The 21,798-nt window shown below is 38.7% G+C and overlaps 1 protein-coding gene and 1 long non-coding RNA gene across 2 annotated transcripts in view; one reads left to right on the top strand and one right to left on the bottom strand.

Moving 5' to 3' along the window:
• The window catches only part of CACNA2D4 (calcium voltage-gated channel auxiliary subunit alpha2delta 4), a 1,345,448-nt gene that overhangs the window by 759,707 nt on the left and 563,943 nt on the right, over window positions 1-21,798 (bottom strand). The window contains exon 24 of the mRNA XM_053718853.1: window positions 5,667-5,673. Coding sequence (XP_053574828.1) covers window positions 5,667-5,673 — 7 coding nt within the window. The remainder of the gene's footprint in view (window positions 1-5,666; window positions 5,674-21,798) is intronic.
• Window positions 1-21,798, top strand: part of LOC128664141 (uncharacterized) — a 326,605-nt gene that overhangs the window by 19,801 nt on the left and 285,006 nt on the right. The window lies entirely within an intron of this gene.

Below are 21,798 nucleotides of genomic sequence, written 5' to 3' on the forward strand. Positions count from 1 at the left end.
CGAAAGATTTGGGAGAAAGGGTTATTTTAATAAGTGTATAAAAAGACCCTGATAAGAGATAGAAAAACTGATAGAGATTACCTACTATTTACTGAAATTTGGTTGATAAACAGAAACAAATAAGATTTATTACCACCTATAATTGTCAGCGGGAAAATTTGAGAATGGTTCTAAAGAACCATTGGCATATATTGCATCTAAAAGATAGGGTCAAAGCGTTGGTGGGAGACCAACCACTGTTAACAGCACGAAACGCTCCCAGCCTAAAAAAGACAAATTTGATAAAAGTAGATTTATTAGAAGCCCATCCTTGGCAGATTAACTAACAAAAAACAGAGGTATAAGCGGTAGTTTCCCATGTGGGAAATGTGTTTTTTGTCCTTTCATGGAAAAAAGTAACACATTTTCAGGAAATGGTAAAAAGGTCTTTGACATAAAATATTTTTTTAATTGTGATTCAGTAGGGGTAGTTTATTTACTACACTGTTCTTGCCCTTGTTTTTACGTGGCGAAAACTAAACACATCATGAAAGAGAGAATACAAGAAGTAAAATTACTTCTTTAAAATGTATTGCAATTGATAAAAACAATCCCAATAATAGAGGAGGGAACACTGACAAGTGCCTTTTGCAGAAAGAAACAAGATGGGTATTTAATCTCAAAACTAGATTACCTTTAGGTCTTAATGACAAGTTAGATTTGAAGTGTGAAAGATCAGAGTTTGATCACTTATTAAAGTGAATGTAAATTTTGACGCTAAAGTGCCCATTTTGTAAAAATTTGATTAAAAACAGGGGCTCTTTAATTCATCAAAATTTACATTTTACTCCTGTTGTGAAAAACAACTTACCTTTTAATCTTGACAGCAGCTCCAGCTTCCTCCGGTCGTCGCAAGCCATTTCTGATGTCAGAAATGATGGATAGGTCATCCTCCAATCACAGCTTCCCCTCAACGCCGTGATTGGGGGAAGCTGGATTCCTCATTTTAGACCCAGGAAGAGGCTTTGCAACGGGCGGAGGAAGCTGGAGCTGCTGTGAAGATTAAAAGGTAAGTTTTTTTCACAACAGGAGTGAAATGTAAATTTTGATGAATTAAAGTGACCCTGTTTTTAATCAAATTTTTAGAATAAAAATTTACATTCACTTTAAGAATAAGTATGTTTTTTATGTATATAAGCCACTATCCCTTTAAGAAAAAGGTAATTGTGATAAGTAGGAGGGGCTTGAAGAGTTTAAATAACAGATGCTGATACTAAACTTCATGAAGAAGATTACAAAGTGTTTCATAACCGATTGCCTTTCATTGTCTGATGATGTAACATAACTATACTTTTATTAAAGTGTATTTATATGTGAGTTGTTACTTTAGATTGGAACTCATACAAAAGAAGTACAATATGGTAACTGATAAATATTAACAAACATCAAAGCTATCCTTAAAGGGACAGTAAAGTCAAAATTAAACTTTCATGATTCAGATAGCGCATGCAATTTTGAAAATTTTTCAAATTTACTTTTATTATAAAATTTTCTTTGTTTTCTTGTTATCCTTTCTTGAAAAGCAGGAAGGTAAGCTCAGGAGCGTGCACATGTCTGCAGCACTATATGGTAGCCATTTTGCAACAATGTTATATATTAGCAAGAGCACTAGATGGCAGCACTACTTCCTGTCATGTAGTGCTCCAAACATGTGCACGCTACCTATCTAGATATCTCTTCAACAAAGAATAACATGAGAATGAAGAAAATTTGATAAAAGAAGTAAACTGGAAACTTTTTTTTAAATTGTATTCTCTAGTTGAATCATGAAATAATAATTTGGGGTTTCATGTCCCTTTATGTTCTATTGTCCACACTGAGTTAGCCCATCCACTGCAACAAATCCTATCTGCTGCTGACCTGGTTCCCCATGCTCATAATGCAACACCCCCTCATATCTCAAATCTCATAACTACCCCCCCCCCCCCACACACACATTTAAACAATCCCCCATCTCGATCAACCATAGCACAATAAATGTACCAATTATAAGAGAAGGTTGGGGCCAGTTTTGACAATAAACTTGTCTGTCCACAATCTTTTTGGTTAATCTGATTGAACAACCAGGACTAACTTGTTGTTTGTTTTTCTTGGTGGTGGTGGGGGTAGGTGGGGAACTTAGTTTCAGAAGGAAATTTATGTGGGGATGCTAATCAAGTGAGGGAGACAACTGTGATGGTAGATCTGGTATGGGTAAGTAAACTGAGTAAATTGGGGATTAACTGTAGTTTGATTTAATTTCAGTTTGGGGAGCCTGGTCAGTGGTGGTGGTTAGGGTCAAATGTGGGGGCCAGGTTAACAGTTGTTAGGGTTAAATACAGTGAATAACATAGTAGGGGGTACCAGTTAGGGCCACAGGGCTATAACACTGGTTCCTATATAATATGTTTTATATATGATAATATTATTTTGAGCACCAACCCAATACATGTTTTTCCTGACAGCATAAAATATATGAACTTTTAAACCCTTGTGCCAATTGGATGACTTGTAGTTACTACGCCACACAGTACTTTGCCCAGCGTACAGTGTTGAAGTAGAACTTACGTCCGACACAGATGCTCATGCTACGGTCCCCACTATCAGCTTAAACCATGGAGACTGTAGCTGGGGGCAGAAGGCATCTGCCTTTATATAGTAAAGGAGCGCTGATCAAGCTCCCTTACTATATGAAGGCAGAATGCAAATCATTACAGAGAGTGACACTGTCTGCGTCACTCTCTGTAACTAACATCATTGGTGCCGAGTGGGAGGGAAGGAGGGAGGCGGGTGGATCATCTCAGTGGAGGAGGGAGAAGGGAGGGGTTCACTACACTGCAGAAAACATTTATGAACGGAGAGGGAAGGATGGGGCCCTACTATTGCACGGTAACGGCTGAAGGGGGAAAGCAGACTCTATACTATGGAAAATATTGATCTTGGAGGGGGGAAGGGAGGCAGTCTCTTCACTACAGAAACATGTACAATAATAAATTATAATATAACATTAAATTTAGAAAATACATCATTTGTTAGTGGCAAACTAGATACAAGTAAAAAAGATGATGGGGAGTAGTGGGACGGGGAGGTTTAGAAAGTCGTTTGGGAGCAATCAGAGATATGGTTGGATTAGGAGAGTTCCCTACACCACAGAAATAAAAAAAATAAAAAAATAAACTGCATGCTGGCATACTGTCTGCCAGCAGCTAAGATGGGAAGGGGGGATTGTTTGAGAGGGATCAGGGGGTGGGAGGTGTCAGGTGAGAGGGTAATCTCTACACTACAGCTAAAATTAACCTTACAAGCTACCTGATTAACCCCTTCACTGCTGGAAATTTCAGAAGTGTGGTGTGCAGCTAATTGCCAAAAAACAATGGCAAAGCCCTGCATGTCTGCTATTTATGAACAAAGGGGACCCCAGATAAGCTTTTACAACCATTTGTCTTATAACTGCAGTAGTTATGTATGAATAATTTCAGTGAGAAACACCAAAGTTTGCAAAAAAGTTAACAATTTTTTTTTTATTCAATTGTATTTTTTGGCATAAAATATACCAAAATGGGCCTAGATCAATACCTTGGGTTGTCTACTTTGAAAATATATAAAGTTTTCATAGGTAAAAAAACAAAGGCTCTATTCTGTGTAAACTGAGTAACAGCAAAAATGCGAAACATTCTCCGGTAATTTTTCTCAGTAATTCCTGGTAGTTAAGGGGTTAAACTCCATATTGACGAGATCTTATTTACAAAATAAGGGTTAAATCATATGCACCCTGCAAATGATAGCAACAGTTCTGATTGCATAACTGCCCCTATCAATTAAGGGTTGCAAGCCATAAAACTGTCACACTGCTCAAAATCTGAGAAGCTCAAGAAGTGTGACAACTCTTAAATAATAGTGACAGCAATTGTTTTCTATAGAAGTCAGTATCCAATGCTACATGATTCACTATCAAATCGTACCCCACATGATCTGCTATCAAAACCCCCACATGTAACCAAATCCATGGGTAACATAATGACAACTGCCCTCCTATTTAATCCTCTCCCACATTACCAATATTTTCCTTAACACCTACCCCCTCCTAAAGTTAACCCCTTACTGATGCATTTCCACCCCTGTGCTGAGCTGTTTTGTTGTTTATAGATGCAGCTTATATTTTACTCCATTTTTCAGTGAGAAACCAACACATATATTTTTTTTAGCAGACCCAGCAGATTAAAAGTATAATGTTATGTTACAAAATATATCATGACGTGAGAACAAAATGTGTGAGAAAAAAAATGTATATTTGTAATTAAATTTCAACAATTAAGGTTGCTAACAATAGTGTCTGTGTATTTTTCTAAACTCTTTAGTCTAAAGAAGAAGGAGAGTTATTCTCATGTAAATTAGCGCCTTTGGTTTAGTTATATAACTTTAATGTGCACTTTAATGAGAATCTTCTGAAATAAATGCAGATTATTCACACCCAGGGACGAAACTACAGGGGGTGCAGAGGTCGCAATTACGACTGGGCCCCCAAGGGTGGGGGCCCAGCTTAAAAAAAATTTTTAAAAAAAAAATGTTTTTTTTAAATAAAAAATGTTGACCTGCCACTGCCTGCACTGATACTATGTGAGTGTGACATGATGCTTCACTAGTGTCTCTGACTACAGGGGTTAGTCTTTCTGTTTTACCCATTGGTGTTTATGTGTGTGTATGTATGTATGTGACTGTGTGTGTATTTATGCATGGTATGTGTATGTATGTGAATGTGTGTGTATTTATGCATGTATATGTGTGTGTGTATGTGTGTATGTATGTATGTGACTGTGTGTGTATTTATGCATGGTATGTGTGTGTATGTGTATTTATGCATGTATATGTGTGTGTGTATGTGTGTATGTATGTATGTATGTGACTGTGTGTGTATTTATGCATGTATATGTGTGTGTGTATGTGTGTATGTATGTATGTGACTGTGTGTGTATTTATGCATGGTATGTGTATGTATGTGAATGTGTGTGTATTTATGCATGTATATGTGTGTGTGTATGTGTGTATGTATGTGACTGTGTGTGTATTTATGCATGTATATGTGTGTGTGTATGTGTGTATGTATGTATGTGACTGTGTGTGTATTTATGCATGGTATGTGTATGTATGTGAATGTGTGTGTATTTATGCATGTATATGTGTGTGTGTATGTGTGTATGTATGTATGTGACTGTGTGTGTATTTATGCATGGTATGTGTGTGTATGTGTATTTATGCATGTATATGTGTGTGTGTGTATGTGTGTATGTATGTATGTATGTGACTGTGTGTGTATTTATGCATGTATATGTGTGTGTGTATGTGTGTATGTATGTATGTGACTGTGTGTGTATTTATGCATGGTATGTGTGTGTATGTGTATGTATGTGAATGTGTGTGTATTTATGCATGTATGTGTGTGTGTGTGTATGTTTGTAGAACCAGCAAATTACAGACCTTGTTACTACAGCATGGGGGGGGGGCGGGGGTAAACAGTGTCACTATACAGTACCACTATATACAGTACGGGGGGCTGGACCATGTCACAGACTACTGTGATCACTTTATAAAGTACTGGGGCGGGTAGGGTCAGGCCAGCCATCTCACCGGCAGATTACAGACTGTGTCACTGACTCACTAAATACAGTACTGGTGGGTTAAACAGTGTCACTATATACAGTAATAGGGGGTCAGACCATATCACAGACTATGGGCACAGGGTACCTCCTTTTGCAGATATGTATCAAATTCAATTTTTTTTTTTGAAGGGGGGGCGGCCCCTTCTTAGATTTTTGCACCTGGGCCATGTGGTTTCAAGTTACGCCTCTGTTCACACCAGGTGATCACCTGCCTATTAAAACTTATACAGGTGATTTATTTTAAAAAGGGTCTTCTGGGCTTTAAAACAATGGGCACAGGAGTCTCTAGGCCTTTTTGATGGCCTGTTATAAGGTTATATGTGCTTAAACATGTATATAACATAATTAATATATATATATATATTAATGTGTGCTTATACTTTATACCTCCAAGACACTGTTTGAAAGAGCAGGTGATTGCCTTTATAACGGTGGGCTCTGTGCAGCTGCCCTGCACCTCCTGCCCCAGTGATGCTGGGTGACTTGGGTGACTGGGTGACCAGCCTGATAAGGGTGGGGGGTATGATTGGCTCCAAAAGTCCAACTCCCTTGGGGTGACACGTGGTTGTCATCTGTGCTAAAAGCACAGCGGCATTGCGTGGATGACAACACATTGTAAAAGCGTTAAAAACATAATTAAAAATAATAGTTTTAAAGAATACTTTAACATACTATCTGTGTTTTCAGCCTCTACCAGATCTCAGCAACATGGTCTTCTTCATATTTATAATTTTCTAAAGTATCAATGAGGTCCCTCCTTAAACAATTAGGCAAGTTATCTAAAAGCCTCTCTGTAAAAGTGAAGAGAAGGAAGAAGAGGACCCATTTGCAGATGACTAAAAGAACATCAGAAATGTTGGTTTTATTTATTAATTACAAGTATTTTTTTAAATGTAATTTATAGGATTAGGTGTTGGGAGGAACAGGATACTGTGGCAGTTGAGGTTGCTGTTAGGGTTGTTTGATGTTGAGAGATCAAGGGGCCGATTTATCAAGCTCCGTAAAGAGCTTGATGTCCTTGTTTCCTCGCGAGCCACGAGGCCGTGAATAGAAATCAACCCGATCGAAAATAATCGGGTTGATTGACACCCCCTGCTAGCGGCCGATTGGCCGCGAATCTGCAGGGGGCGGCATTGCACCAGCAGTTCACAATGTGAAACGCGCGTCAGGGGCACTCCTTCTCACTGTGGGCATTGTCCCACAGTTTTTAGCTGCTTGTCAGGATATGTTTATTGGCTGACCTAAGCCTTAATTCACTCATTATCTTATGTTACTGCAGACAGTATAATATTAAAATAAGTTCCCGCTATAGAAGGAACTTTTATTAGCTCAGTTTATTATCAATAGCTACGCTTTGCTCTAATCCACACGTTGATATTTGGGGGATCAGTTAGCTATAATTGTTGCGGCTTCTTGATACTAATATATACTAATGTATCTGCATTGAATATCTACGTTTGGTGAACGATATATACAATATTTAACTACATATCATTATCCTGATTTATAGCCATTTTAACTAGTGTGTGTTTGCTTGTGTATGGTGCTGTGACCGATTTTTTTTATTATTCAATAAAGTTATTTAGTATGAATGATTGTCACATCTGACACTCTCTCAAATGATTAAACAGAGTTAGGTTAACTTTCTCTTTGTGGTGCAATTATTTTTGGGTAAAACAGTTACTATATAGCCATATACTCTGATGTTCAGTAAGTTAAGCAATTAAACTGATAATTATAATATAGCAATCTGAACAAAAATAATTGAGTTCTATATAGCCCTTACTCCCTACTCTTTGGTATACCTTGTATCTAAGCCTCTTCTGACAGCCCACGTATTTCAGTTCTTTTGACAGGCTTGCATTGTAGCCAATCAGTGCCCTCTCATAAATAACTCCACTGGCGTGATCACAATGTTATCTATACGGCACACATTAACTAACACCCTCTAGCTGTGAAAACCTGTCAAGGGCTTAGAAATTAGCATATGAGCCTACCTAGGTTTAGTTTTCAACAAAGTTGTATAAAATTACATGACAGTATCTGAATCATGAAAGTTTAATACTGACTAGACTGTCCCTTTAAAAGTCATCCTTGTATTATTTCACATGTACACAAGATATTTTTGAGCAGTAATTTCAGCTATGAAATTTACTAGGCATGTAAATGTATTGCACCCAAAATTTGTGAATACATTTGTGTAAGTCTTCCAAAAAGAGGCTCCAATCGAACTTTAGAAGTATCTAAATTGTGTTTGAAATTGGCTTTGTACTATTTTCTGTTCATTCATGTGAAAGAGTAGTAAATATGTTGATCTGAATTAAGAGATGTTTAAGTTTATACAGAGATGAATATAGGAGTATCAGTATTCACTACTAATGTTCATTGACTGATTGGTACTTAAAGGGATATAAAAGTGTAAAGAGAAAATTCTCTAATACGATAGTTATATGCAAGCAAAGGTGCAATAATAAAAACAGAATTTATGCTTACCTGATAAATTACTTTCTCCAACGGTGTGTCCGGTCCACGGGGTCATCCTTACTTGTGGGATATTCTCTTCCCCAACAGGAAATGGCAAAGAGTCCCAGCAAAGCTGGTCACATGATCCCTCCTAGGCTCCGCCCACCCCAGTCATTCGACCGACGGACAGGAGGAAATATATATAGGAGAAATCATATGATACCGTGGTGACTGTAGTTAGAGAAAATAATTCATCAGACCTGATTAAAAAAACCAGGGCGGGCCGTGGACCGGACACACCGTTGGAGAAAGTAATTTATCAGGTAAGCATAAATTCTGTTTTCTCCAACATTGGTGTGTCCGGTCCACGGCGTCATCCTTACTTGTGGGAACCAATACCAAAGCTTTAGGACACGGATGAAGGGAGGGAACAAATCAGGTCACCTAAACGGAAGGCACCACAGCTTGCAAAACCTTTCTCCCAAAAATAGCCTCTGAAGAAGCAAAAGTATCAAATTTGTAAAATTTGGCAAAAGTGTGCAGTGAAGACCAAGTCGCTGCCTTACATATCTGATCAACAGAAGCCTCGTTCTTGAAGGCCCATGTAGAAGCCACAGCCCTAGTGGAGTGAGCTGTGATTCGTTCAGGAGGCTGCCGTCCGGCAGTCTCATAAGCCAAACGGATAATGTTTTTAAGCCAAAAGGAAAGAGAGGTGGAAGTCGCTTTTTGACCTCTCCTTTTACCAGAATAAACAACAAACAAGGATGATGTTTGTCTGAAATCTTTAGTAGCCTCTAAATAGAATTTTAGAGCACGGACAACGTCCAAATTGTGTAACAAACGCTCCTTCTTTGAAACTGGATTCGGACACAAAGAAGGTACAACTATCTCCTGGTTAATATTTTTGTTAGAAACAACTTTAGGAAGAAAACCAGGCTTAGTACGCAAAACCACCTTATCTGCATGGAACACCAGATAAGGAGGAGAACACTGCAGAGCAGATAACTCTGAAACTCTTCTAGCAGAAGAGATTGCAACCAAAAACAAAACTTTCCAAGATAGTAACTTAATATCTACGGAATGTAAGGGTTCAAACGGAACCCCTTGAAGAACTGAAAGAACTAGATTTAAACTCCAGGGAGGAGTCAAAGGTCTGTAAACAGGCTTGATCCTAACCAGAGCCTGAACAAATGCTTGAACATCTGGCATAGCTGCCAGTCGTTTGTGTAGTAAGACAGATAAAGCAGAAATCTGTCCCTTTAGAGAACTTGCAGATAATCCTTTCTCCAAACCTTCTTGTAGAAAGGATAGAATCTTAGGAATCTTTATCTTGTTCCATGGGAATCCTTTGGATTCACACCAACAGATATATTTTTTCCATATTTTATGGTAAATTTTTCTAGTTACAGGCTTTCTAGCCTGAATCAGAGTATCTATTACAGAATCTGAAAACCCACGCTTTGATAAAATCAAGCGTTCAATCTCCAAGCCATCAGCTGGAGGGAAACCAGATTCGGATGTTCGAATGGACCTTGAACAAGAAGGTCCTGTCTCAAAGGTAGCTTCCATGGTGGAGCCGATGACATATTCACCAGGTCTGCATACCAAGTCCTGCGTGGCCACGCAGGAGCTATCAAGATCACCGAAGCCCTCTCCTGATTGATCCTGGCTACCAGCCTGGGAATGAGAGGAAACGGTGGGAATACATAAGCTAGGTTGAAGGTCCAAGGTGCTACTAGTGCATCTACTAGAGTCGCCTTGGGATCCCTGGATCTGCACCCGTAGCAAGGAACCTTGAAGTTCTGACGAGACGCCATCAGATCCATGTCTGGAATGCCCCATAATTGAGTTATTTGGGCAAAGATTTCCGGATGGAGTTCCCACTCCCCCGGATGGAATGTCTGACGACTCAGAAAATCCGCTTCCCAATTTTCCACTCCTGGGATGTGGATCGCAGACAAGTGGCAGGAGTGATCCTCCGCCCATTGAATTATTTTGGTCACTTCTTCCATCGCCAGGGAACTCCTTGTTCCCCCCTGATGATTGATATATGCAACAGTCGTCATGTTGTCTGATTGAAACCTTATGAATTTGGCCTTTGCTAGTTGAGGCCAAGCTTTGAGAGCATTGAATATCGCTCTCAGTTCCAGAATGTTTATCGGGAGAAGAGATTCTTCCCGAGACCATAGACCCTGAGCTTTCAGGGGTTCCCAGACCGCGCCCCAGCCCACTAGGCTGGCGTCGGTCATGACAATGACCCACTCTGGTCTGCGGAAGCTCATTCCCTGTGACAGATTGTCCAGGGTCAGCCACCAACGGAGTGAATCTCTGGTCTTTTGATCTACTTGAATCGTCGGAGACAAGTCTGTATAATCCCCATTCCACTGTCTGAGCATGCACAGTTGTAATGGTCTTAGATGAATTCGTGCAAAAGGAACTATGTCCATTGTTGCAACCATCAATCCTATTACTTCCATGCACTGCGCTATGGAAGGACGAAGAACAGAATGAAGTACTTGACAAGAGCTTAGAATTTTTGATTTTCTGACCTCTGTTAGAAAAATCCTCATTTCTAAGGAATCTATTATTGTTCCCAAGAAGGGAACTCTTGTTGACGGGGACAGAGAACTTTTTTCTTTGTTCACCTTCCATCCGTGAGATCTGAGAAAGGCTAGGACGATGTCCGTATGAGCCTTTGCTTTTGACAGAGACGACGCTTGAATCAGGATGTCGTCCAAGTAAGGTACTACTGCAATGCCCCTTGGTCTTAGAACCGCTAGAAGGGACCCTAGTACCTTTGTGAAAATCCTTGGAGCAGTGGCTAATCCGAATGGAAGTGCCACAAACTGGTAATGCTTGTCCAGAAAAGCGAACCTTAGGAACTGATGATGTTCCTTGTGGATAGGAATATGTAGGTACGCATCCTTTAAATCCACGGTAGTCATAAATTGATTTTCCTGGATAGTAGGTAGGATCGTTCGAATAGTTTCCATTTTGAACGATGGTACCCTGAGAAATTTGTTTAGGATCTTGAGATCCAAAATTGGTCTGAATGTTCCCTCTTTTTTGGGAACTATGAACAGGTTGGAATAAAAACCCATCCCTTGTTCTCTTATTGGAACTGGATGAATCACTCCCATCTTTAACAGGTCTTCTACACAATGTAAGAATGCCTGTCTTTTTATTTGGTTTGAAGATAATTGAGACCTGTGGAACCTTCCCCTTGGGGGTAGTTCCTTGAATTCCAGGAGATAACCTTGAGAAACTATTTCTAGCGCCCAAGGATCCTGAACATCTCTTGCCCAAGCCTGAGCAAAGAGAGAAAGTCTGCCCCCCACCAGATCCGGTCCCGGATCGGGGGCTATCCCTTCATGCTGTTTTGGTAGCAGTGGTAGGCTTCTTGGCCTGCTTACCCTTGTTCCAGCCTTGCATTGGTTTCCAGGCTGGTTTGGGTTGTGAAGTATTACCCTCTTGCTTAGAGGATGTAGAATTAGAGGCTGGTCCGTTTCTGCGAAAGGGACGAAAATTAGGCTTATTTTTAGCCTTAAAAGACCTATCCTGTGGGAGGGCGTGGCCCTTTCCCCCAGTGATGTCTGAAATAATCTCTTTCAAATCAGGTCCAAATAATGTTTTACCCTTGAAAGGAATGTTAAGCAATTTTGTCTTGGAAGACACATCCGCTGACCAAGACTTTAGCCAAAGCGCTCTGCGCGCCACGATAGCAAACCCTGAATTTTTCGCCGCTAATCTAGCTAATTGCAAAGCGGCATCTAAAATAAAAGAGTTAGCCAATTTAAGTGCTTGAACTCTGTCCATAACCTCCTCATACGAAGATTCTTTATTGAGCGACTTTTCTAGTTCCTCGAACCAGAAACACGCTGCCGTAGTGACAGGAACAATGCATGAAATTGGTTGTAGAAGGTAACCTTGCTGAACAAAAATCTTTTTAAGCAAACCCTCTAATTTTTTATCCATAGGATCTTTGAAAGCACAACTATCTTCGATAGGAATAGTAGTGCGTTTGTTTAGAGTAGAAACCGCCCCCTCGACCTTGGGGACTGTCTGCCATAAGTCCTTTCTGGGGTCGACTATAGGAAATAATTTCTTAAATATAGGGGGGGGGGGGAAAGGTATGCCGGGCCTTTCCCACTCTTTATTTACTATGTCCGCCACCCGCTTGGGTATAGGAAAAGCGTCGGGGGCACCGGAACCTCTAGGAACTTGTCCATCTTACATAACTTCTCTGGAATGACCAAATTGTCACAATCATCCAGAGTAGATAATACCTCCTTAAGCAGTGCGCGGAGATGTTCTAATTTAAATTTAAATGTCACAACATCAGGTTCAGCTTGATGAGAAATCTTTCCTGAATCTGAAATTTCTCCCTCAGACAAAACCTCCCTCATGGCCCCTTCAGATTGGTGTGAGGGTATGACAGAACAATTATCATCAGCGTCCTCTTGATCTTCAGTGTTTAAAACAGAGCAATCGCGCTTTCTCTGATAAGTAGGCATTTTGGATAAAAGATTTGCTATAGAGTTATCCATTACAGCCGTTAATTGTTGCATGGTAATAAGTATTGGCGCACTAGATGTACTAGGGGCCTCCTGTGTGGGCATAACTGGTGTAGACACAGTAGGGGATGATGTAGTATCATGTTTACTCCCCTCATTTGAGGAATCATCTTGGGCAATATCATTATCTGTGGCATTACTGTCCTTACTTTGTTTGGACACTATGGCACAATTATCACATAAATTTAAATGGGGAGACACATTGGCTTTCATACATATAGAACATAGCTTATTTGATGGTACAGACATGTTAAACAGGCTTAAACTTGTCAACAAAGCACAAAAAACGTTTTAAAATAAAACCGTTACTGTCACTTTAAATTTCAAACTGAAAACACTTTATTACTGAATATGTTAAAAAGTATGAAGGAATTGTTCAAAATTCACCAAAATTTCACCACAGTGTCTTAAAGCATTAAAATTATTGCACACCAAATTTCAGAGCTTTAACCCTTAAAATAACGGAACCGGAGCCATTTTTACATTTAACCCCTATACAGTCCCAGCTATATGCTTTGCTGAGACCCAACCAAGCCCAGAGGGGAATACGATACCAAATGATGCCTTCTATAAGCTTTTTCAGTGGTTCTTAGCTCCTCACACATGCATCTGCATGCCTTGCTCTCCAAAAACAACTGCGCATTAGTGGCGCGAAAATGAGGCTCTGTCTATAACTAGAAAAGGCCCCCATCTGAAAAAGGTGTCCAACACAGTGCCTGCCGTTTTTCTAAACAATCCCCAAGATTATAATAACCATTATTAGTTAGAATCTGCATAATATGCCTAGTAAAGCAATCGTTTTAGCCCAGAAAAATGTCTACCAGTTTTTGAAGCCCTTTTTGAAGCCCTTTATTCTTTTATGTTTAACTAAGAAAATGGCTTACCGGTCCCCATGAGGGGAAATGACAGCCTTCCAGCATTACATGGTCTTGTTAGAAATATGGCTAGTCATACCTTAAGCAGAAAGGTCTGCTAACTGTTTCCCCCAACTGAAGTTACTTCATCTCAACAGTCCTGTGTGGAAACAGCAATCGATTTTAGTAACTGTCTGCTAAAATCATCTTCCTCTTACAAACAGAAATCTTCATCCTTTTTCTGTTTCAGAGTAAATAGTACATACCAGCACTATTTTAAAATAACAAACACTTGATAGAAGAATAAAAACTACATTTAAACACCAAAAAAACTCTTAACCATCTCCGTGGAGATGTTGCCTGTGCAACGGCAAAGAGAATGACTGGGGTGGGCGGAGCCTAGGAGGGATCATGTGACCAGCTTTGCTGGGACTCTTTGCCATTTCCTGTTGGGGAAGAGAATATCCCACAAGTAAGGATGACGCCGTGGACCGGACACACCAATGTTGGAGAAATGCTCTAACTATGGGTTTAACCCCTACAGGGATTAACGTCAACTTAAGCGCAGCAATGCACTATTGGAAGCTAGCCGAACACATATGGTGAGCCAATGACAAGAGGCGTATCTGTGTGGCCGCCAATCACCAGCTAGCTCCGAGTAGTGTATTGCTGCTGCAAAGCTTATGTACATATACTTTCAACAAAGGAGACACCAAGAGAAACAAATACATTTGATGATAGAAGTTAATTAAATAGTGTTTTAAAATTACATATTCTCTCTGATTCAAGAAAATGTAATTTTGACATTCATGTCTCTTCTAAGTTCCTACTAATTCTCATTGTCTGACAAATCCCCGCTAATATTAAATGGCTGAGAGGTATAATAAAATGTGAACAGTCCTAGTATTTTGTTTTAAAGGGACATGAAACCCCCGAATTGTCTTTCATCATTCAGACAGAGCATTCAATTCTAAACAACTTTCTAATTTACTCCTATTAAAAAAAAACAAAAACTAAGCACAGGAGCATAGATGTGTCTGGAGCACTATATGGCAGCAGTTTTGCAAGAATGTTACCCATTTGCAAGAGCACTAGATAGCAGCACTATTTCCTACCATGTAGTGCTGCAGACACCTAACTAGAGATCTCTCTCTGCAACAAAGAATACCAGAGGGTCGATCCGATAAAAATCGTCGCCCGCAAAAGCCGGCGACGCCAATATTTGCGCTGGTTTGGTATCCTATATACGGCGTAACCTAGAAGTTACGCCCGTATATTTCTGCCGTCGCCCGTAGTTTTTTTGGCTATAGGCCGGTATACCAAACCAGCGCAGTTTGGTATCCAATATGCAGCGTAAGGACTTACGTGGCGAAAATGGAGAAAACTTACTCCATTTTCACCTCGCCACAAAAAGCAGCCGTAAGAAGCCTTACGCTGACTATTGGAGCCCCGTAACTCCCTAAACTGGCTGCTAAAATAAACCTAACACCTAACGCATGCGCAATGTCTATCTCCCTGTCAACCGCGATCTGCTAAAATAAACCTAACACCTAACGCATGCGCAATGTCTATCTCCCTGTCAACCGCGATCCCACGCCGCAATCCATAATAAAGTATTTAAACCCTAAACCGTCGCCATCTACATAAACTAACCCCCTACTGTGAGCCCCTAAAACCGCCACCATCTAACTGATCTATCCCCTAATGTGAACCCCTTACACCGCCGCCATCTATATTAAAATTATTAACCCCTAATTTAATCTACCTACCCCGCCGCCAGCTATATTATCTATATTAGCCCTAAGTATATTATAGTTAATATAGTTATTACATTATATATATTAACTATATTAACCCTAATTATATTAGGGTTAATATAGTTAATATAGTTACTATAGTATTTATATAAACTATATTAACTCTATCTAACCCTAACACCCCTAACTAAATTCTTATTAAATAAATCTAATTCATATTATAAACTAAAATATTCCTATTTAAATCTAAATACTTACCTATAAAATAAACCCTAAGATAGCTACAATATAATTAATAATTACATTATAGCTATGTTAGGGTTTATATTTATTTTACAGGTAAATTGTTAATTATTTTAACTAGGTATAATAGCTATTAAATAGTTATTAACTATTTAATAGCTACCTAGTTAAAATAATTACCCAATTACCTGTAAAATAAATCCTAACCTAAGTTACAAATACACCTACACTATCAATAAATTAAATAAACTACAAATATCTATCTAAAAATACAATTAAATAAACTAAACTAAATTACAAAAAAAAACACACTAAATTACAAAAAATAAAAAAAAGATTATAAGATTTTTAAGCTAATTACACCTATTCTAAGCCCCCTAATAAAATAATAAAGCCTCCCAAAATAAAAAAATTCCCTACCCTATTCTAAATTAAAACAAGTTCAAAGCTCTTTTACCTTACCAGCCCTTAAAAGGGCCTTTTGTGGGGGCATGCCCCAAAGAAAACTGCTCTTTTGCCTGCAAAAAAAAGCACAATACCACCCCCCAACATTACAACACACCACCCACATATCCCTAATCTAACCCAAACCCCCCTTAAATAAACCTAACACTACCCCCCTGAAGATCTCCCTACCTTGTATTCACCCAGCCGGGCCGAACCGATCCAGGCGATGTGTTCCAGCAAGCGGCAGTGAAGTCTTCATCCATCCGGACGATGTCTTGAAGCAAGCGGCAGAGAGTCTTCTTCCATCGGCGACGTCTTCAAGCAAATCGGCATCTTCAATCTACTTACTTCGCTCCTCCGCCGCGGAGCATCCTTCCGGCACGACGACTTCCCGACGAATGAGGTTCCTTTAAATGACGTCATCCAAGATGGCGTCCGCCGAATTCCGATTGGCTGATAGGATTCTATCAGCCAATCGGAATTAAGGTAGAAAAATCTGATTGGCTGATTGAATCAGCCAATCAGATTCAAGTTCAATCCGATTGGCTGAACCAATCAGCCAATTGGATTGAACTTGAATCTGATTGGCTGATTCAATCAGCCAATCAGATTTTTCTACCTTAATTCCGATTGGCTGATAGAATTAGGAGCGAAGTAAGAAGATTGAAGATGCCGATTTGCTTGAAGACGTCGCCGATGGAAGAAGACTCTCTGCCGCTTGCTTCAAGACATCGCCCGGATGGATGAAGACTTCACTGCCGCTTGCTGGAACACATCGCCTGGATCGGTTCAGCCCGGCTGGGTGAATACAATGTAGGGAGATCTTCAGGGGGGTAGTGTTAGGTTTATTTAAGGGGGGTTTGGGTTAGATTAGGGGTATGTGGGTGGTGGGTTGTAATGTTGGGGGGTGGTATTGTGCTTTTTTTGCAGGCAAAAGAGCAGTTTTCTTTGGGGCATGCCCCCACAAAAGGCCCTTTTAAGGGCTGGTAAGGTAAAAGAGCTTTGAACTTGTTTTAATTTAGAATAGGGTAGGGAATTTTTTTATTTTGGGGGGCTTTATTATTTTATTAGGGGGCTTAGAATAGGTGTAATTAGCTTAAAAATCTTGTAATCTTTTTTTTATTTTTTGTAATTTAGTGTTTTTTTTTTGTAATTTAGTTTAGTTTATTTAATTGTATTTTTAGATAGATATTTGTAGTTTATTTAATTTATTGATAGTGTAGGTGTATTTGTAACTTATGTTAGGATTTATTTTACAGGTAATTGGGTAATTATTTTAACTAGGTAGCTATTAAATAGTTAATAACTATTTAATAGCTATTATACCTAGTTAAAATAATTAACAATTTACCTGTAAAATAAATATAAACCCTAACATAGCTACAATGTAATTATTAATTACATTGTAGCTATCTAAGAGTTTATTTTATAGGTAAGTATTTAGATTTAAATAGGAATATTTTAGTTTATAATATGAATTAGATTTATTTAATAAGAATTTAGTTAGGGGTGTTAGGGTTAGATAGAGTTAATATAGTTTATATAAATACTATAGTAACTATATTAACTATATTAACTATATTAACCCTAATATAATTAGGGTTAATATAGTTAATATATATAATATAATAACTATATTAACCCTAATATAATTAGGGTTAATATAGTTAATATAGCTGGCGGCGGTGTAGGGGGATTAGATTAGGGGTTAATACATTTATTATAGGTGGCCGCGATGTAGGGGGATGTAGATTGTAGGCAAAAGAGCAGTTTACTTTGTGACAAAGCCCCGCCAAAAGCCCTTTTAAGGGCTGGCAAAAGAGCTGTTACTTTGGGGCATGCCCCGCAAAAAGCCCTTTTAAGGGCTGGCAAAAGAGCTGTTACTTTGGGGCAATGCCACGCAAAAAGCCCTTTTCAGGGCTATTTGTAGGGTTAGACTTAGGTTTAGTGGTAGGGATAGTTTAGTATTTTAGGGGTTGAATAATTTAATATAGATGGCGGCGGGGTAGGGGGATTAGATTAGGGGTTAATAATTTTAAAATAGATAGCGGCGGGGTAGGGGCTCACTTTAGGGGGTAGGTAAGGTAGATGGTGGCGGTGTTAGGGGCTCACTTTAGGGGGTTATAGATTTAATATAGCTGGCGCCGGTTTAGGGGTTAATAACTTTATTAGGTAGCGGGGGTTAAGGGGTTAATACATATTTTATTGTTAGGCTAGTGAGGGGGGATAGCGGATAGAGGGTTAGACGTGTCGGGCTATGTTAGGGAGGCGTGTTAGACTTGTCGGGCTATGTTAGGGAGGCGTGTTAGACAGTGCGGGTGATTTAGACTTTAGTCAGGTTTTGTAGGCGCCGGCAGTTTCTAACGTGCCGCAAGTCACTGGCGACGCCAGAAATTTGTACTTGCGCAGATTTCTGGACATCGCTGGTTTGTCAGACTTACGGCACGTTAGCATCTGACGGCGACATATATGGGATAGCTCGAGTTGCGAGCTGAAACTGCGGGCGACGCGGGTTCCCTCGCTTGCGCAGCAAACTGCGATCTATATCGGATCGCGCCCCATGGGAGTAGGGCTGCAACAACTAATCAGTAAGTTTGATCATAAAAATAGTTGTCAACAAATCTCATTATCAATTAGGTGGTCAGCGATGAGTTGGTCAGTTGCACAGCACCAGCTGCTTTAATCTGATGATCTACTGCAGTGATTTTTAATCTTTTTTTGCCGTGGCACACTTTATTACATTAAAAAATCCTGTGGCACACCACCATCCCAAAATTTTAAAAAAATCACACATTGTAGCCTAATACAGCATATATATATACACATACACACAAACACACACATACTGTATGTATTGTGCTGTTATGCCATGCCTCCTACAAACTACCCCTGCACTGGGAGTAAAAAACAAGCAACGTTTAAAAAATATGTCACACTGTTGTCAGTCTGCCGTGGCACACCTGAGGATCTCTCACGGCACACTAGTGTGCCACGGCACACTGGTTGAAAAACACTGATCTACTGCAACTAAGATTGTGCAAAAAAAATTGAATTTATTTATTTTTTTAATCTTTTTTCTATTTGATTAATTGGATATATAAAAATAAATAAAAATGTTTGCACAATACCATGTGCAGGAGTTCATCGGATTGAAGCAGCTGGTGCTGTGTAATTAACCAACCACACTGACCACCTAATTTATAATGAGATTCTTTGACAACTATTTTTATGATCAATCTTACCAATTAGTTGTTGCAGCCCTACATGGGAGCAAAGCAAATTTGACAATAGAAGTAAACTGGACCCTTTTTTAAAATGGTATGCTCTGTCTGAATCACAAAAAATGATTTATATAGGTTTGAATAAATAAATAATATTATTTTAAAACAAGATTTGTTTTTCATATTATTCAATCACAATAAGCAATTACACCTATCAACCAACCAATTACCATGATGTACTTATCAACCAACGAGCATTTAGCAGGAAGTGCCTAACAGCCAATAAGTACTAGAAAGAAGCATTGAACTTTTTATAGATGATAAAATATGCACATAATGTCTCTTTAATGGATGCTTTAAAGCAAATGTACAAAAAATACCAATATTCAGGAGCAGTTAAAAGATATAAGTATATTCAGGACTGATTCAGCCAACCCCTTTCATTTTAGTTAAGCTGTGCATGGAAAATGATAAATAAAAGGGGGGAAAAGTTTATTTTTTATTGATTTATTTTTAAAAAGTTAAAATTTTCAGAAAACTGTGTATTTTTTGTTTTTGTGTGCCGTAGATGAAAAAAAGCATGCACGTGCTAAAGAAAATAGCATGCAACACAACAGTTATTCATTTAACTAGAAACTCACACATATGACATGCAATGAACAGAAACAATATACAGATAGACTTGCAATAAATCATAACAAAATGCAAAGTTTGTTTTACTTTTCATCAGAGCAATAAAATCATGTTAACCAAATCAACCTTTTTTTTTTTTTATTTTCTTTGTTAAAGGGACACTGAACCCACATTTTTTCTTTCATGATTCAGACAGAGCATGTAATTTTAAGCAACTTTCTAATTTACTCCTATTATCAATTTTTCTTCATTCTCTTGCTATCATTATTTGAAAAGCAAGAATGTAAGTTTAGAAGCCGGCCCATTTTTGGTTCATAACCTGGGATGTCCTTGCTGATTGGACAGCACCAATAAACAAGTGCTGTCCAGCATACTGAACCAAAAATTGTCTGGCTCCTTAGCTTAAATGCCTTCTTTTTCAAATAAAGATAGCAAGAGAACGAAGAAAAATTGATAATAGGAGTAAATTAGAAAGTTGCTTAAAATTGCATGCTCTATCTTAATCATGAAAGAAAAAAATTGGCTTTAGTGTCCCTTTAAATAAAGTTTGTTCAAATTACTACTTGTGGCCTATGGTGGATATAAAACATTACTTACCAATATTACTGTGACTGTCTCTATATTCTTTATTTAATATACATGGGCAAAATGATAACCTTTCTAGCTATACCATCCTCAACAGCAGTGCCAGTTCCTATGTTATTCTAAGCACATAATTCTATAAACTCCTTAAAAAGTGGTAAGGTGCTATCGATAGAGAGTAATGGTGCTCTCTGGAATAAAGAATCTTACAGGCAAGAGTGAATACATTTTTATTATAAAATCATTTCTGTATTCTCATAAATATCTTTATCTATCTGTAGAATAATTGCAGATTTTGAGAAAAACTTGTCAGAATACATTTTTGCAAGATAAATCAGTGAGACTGCAGTAGAGAATACACTGTGAGAGAACTTCACGCGCATTTAAAAAATACAATTTCTATTTTCTAGTTTATAAAATTAAATTACATTTTTTTTTTCCATTATGAAAATACAATTTTTATTTAGTACTTTTATTATGATTTTTACTTTGCACTATGGGACTTTAATATTCTACTTTCTGACTTTTAAATAGTTTATTTTATTGAACACTATGGGCTAGATAACAAGTTCAGTGCAAAATATTGCTTCCGCAAAATTGATATTTGCGCTCAACGTAGTAATACCAGCGCACACAAATGTGCACTGGTATTACAAGTGAGGTGGAATGTGAACGCAACCTCATGTTAGCATTGCACGGAAGCATTGTGCTCACAAGAGCACGCTTCCAAAGGCTCCTATCGGAGCCTCATTCTCACGCTGTAAGACACGGCATGAGAACTTGCGCAGTGAAGAGGGTAAGTTGGGCAGCGACTGGCAGCAAATATATATGTATATGAATGTAAACATATATATTTTTGTGTTCATATGTGTATATTAACACATACATATACACTTACCAGCCACTCATTAGGTACACCTTGCTAGTACCGGGTTGGACTCCCTTTTGCCTTCAGAACTGCCTTAATTCTTTGTGGCATAGATTCAACAAGGTGTTGGAAACATTCGTCAGACATTTTGGTCCATATTGACATGATAGCATCACACAGTTGCTGCAGTTTTGTCGGCTGCACATCCATGAGGCGAATCTCCCGTTCTACCACATCCCAAAGGTGCTCTATTGGATTGAGATCTGGTGAATGTAGAGGCCATTGGAGTACAGTGAACTCATTGTCATGTTCAAGAAACCAGTTTGAGATGGTTTGAGCTTTGTGACATTGTGCATTATCCTGCTGGAAGTAGACATGAGAAGATGGGTACACTGTAGTCATAAAGGGATGGACATGGTCAGCAACAATACTCAGGTAGGCTGTGGCATTTAAACAATGCTCAATTGGTACTAAGAAGCCC

This window comes from Bombina bombina, chromosome 6 (genome assembly GCF_027579735.1).
Source record: "Bombina bombina isolate aBomBom1 chromosome 6, aBomBom1.pri, whole genome shotgun sequence".
Lineage (NCBI taxonomy): Eukaryota > Metazoa > Chordata > Amphibia > Anura > Bombinatoridae > Bombina > Bombina bombina.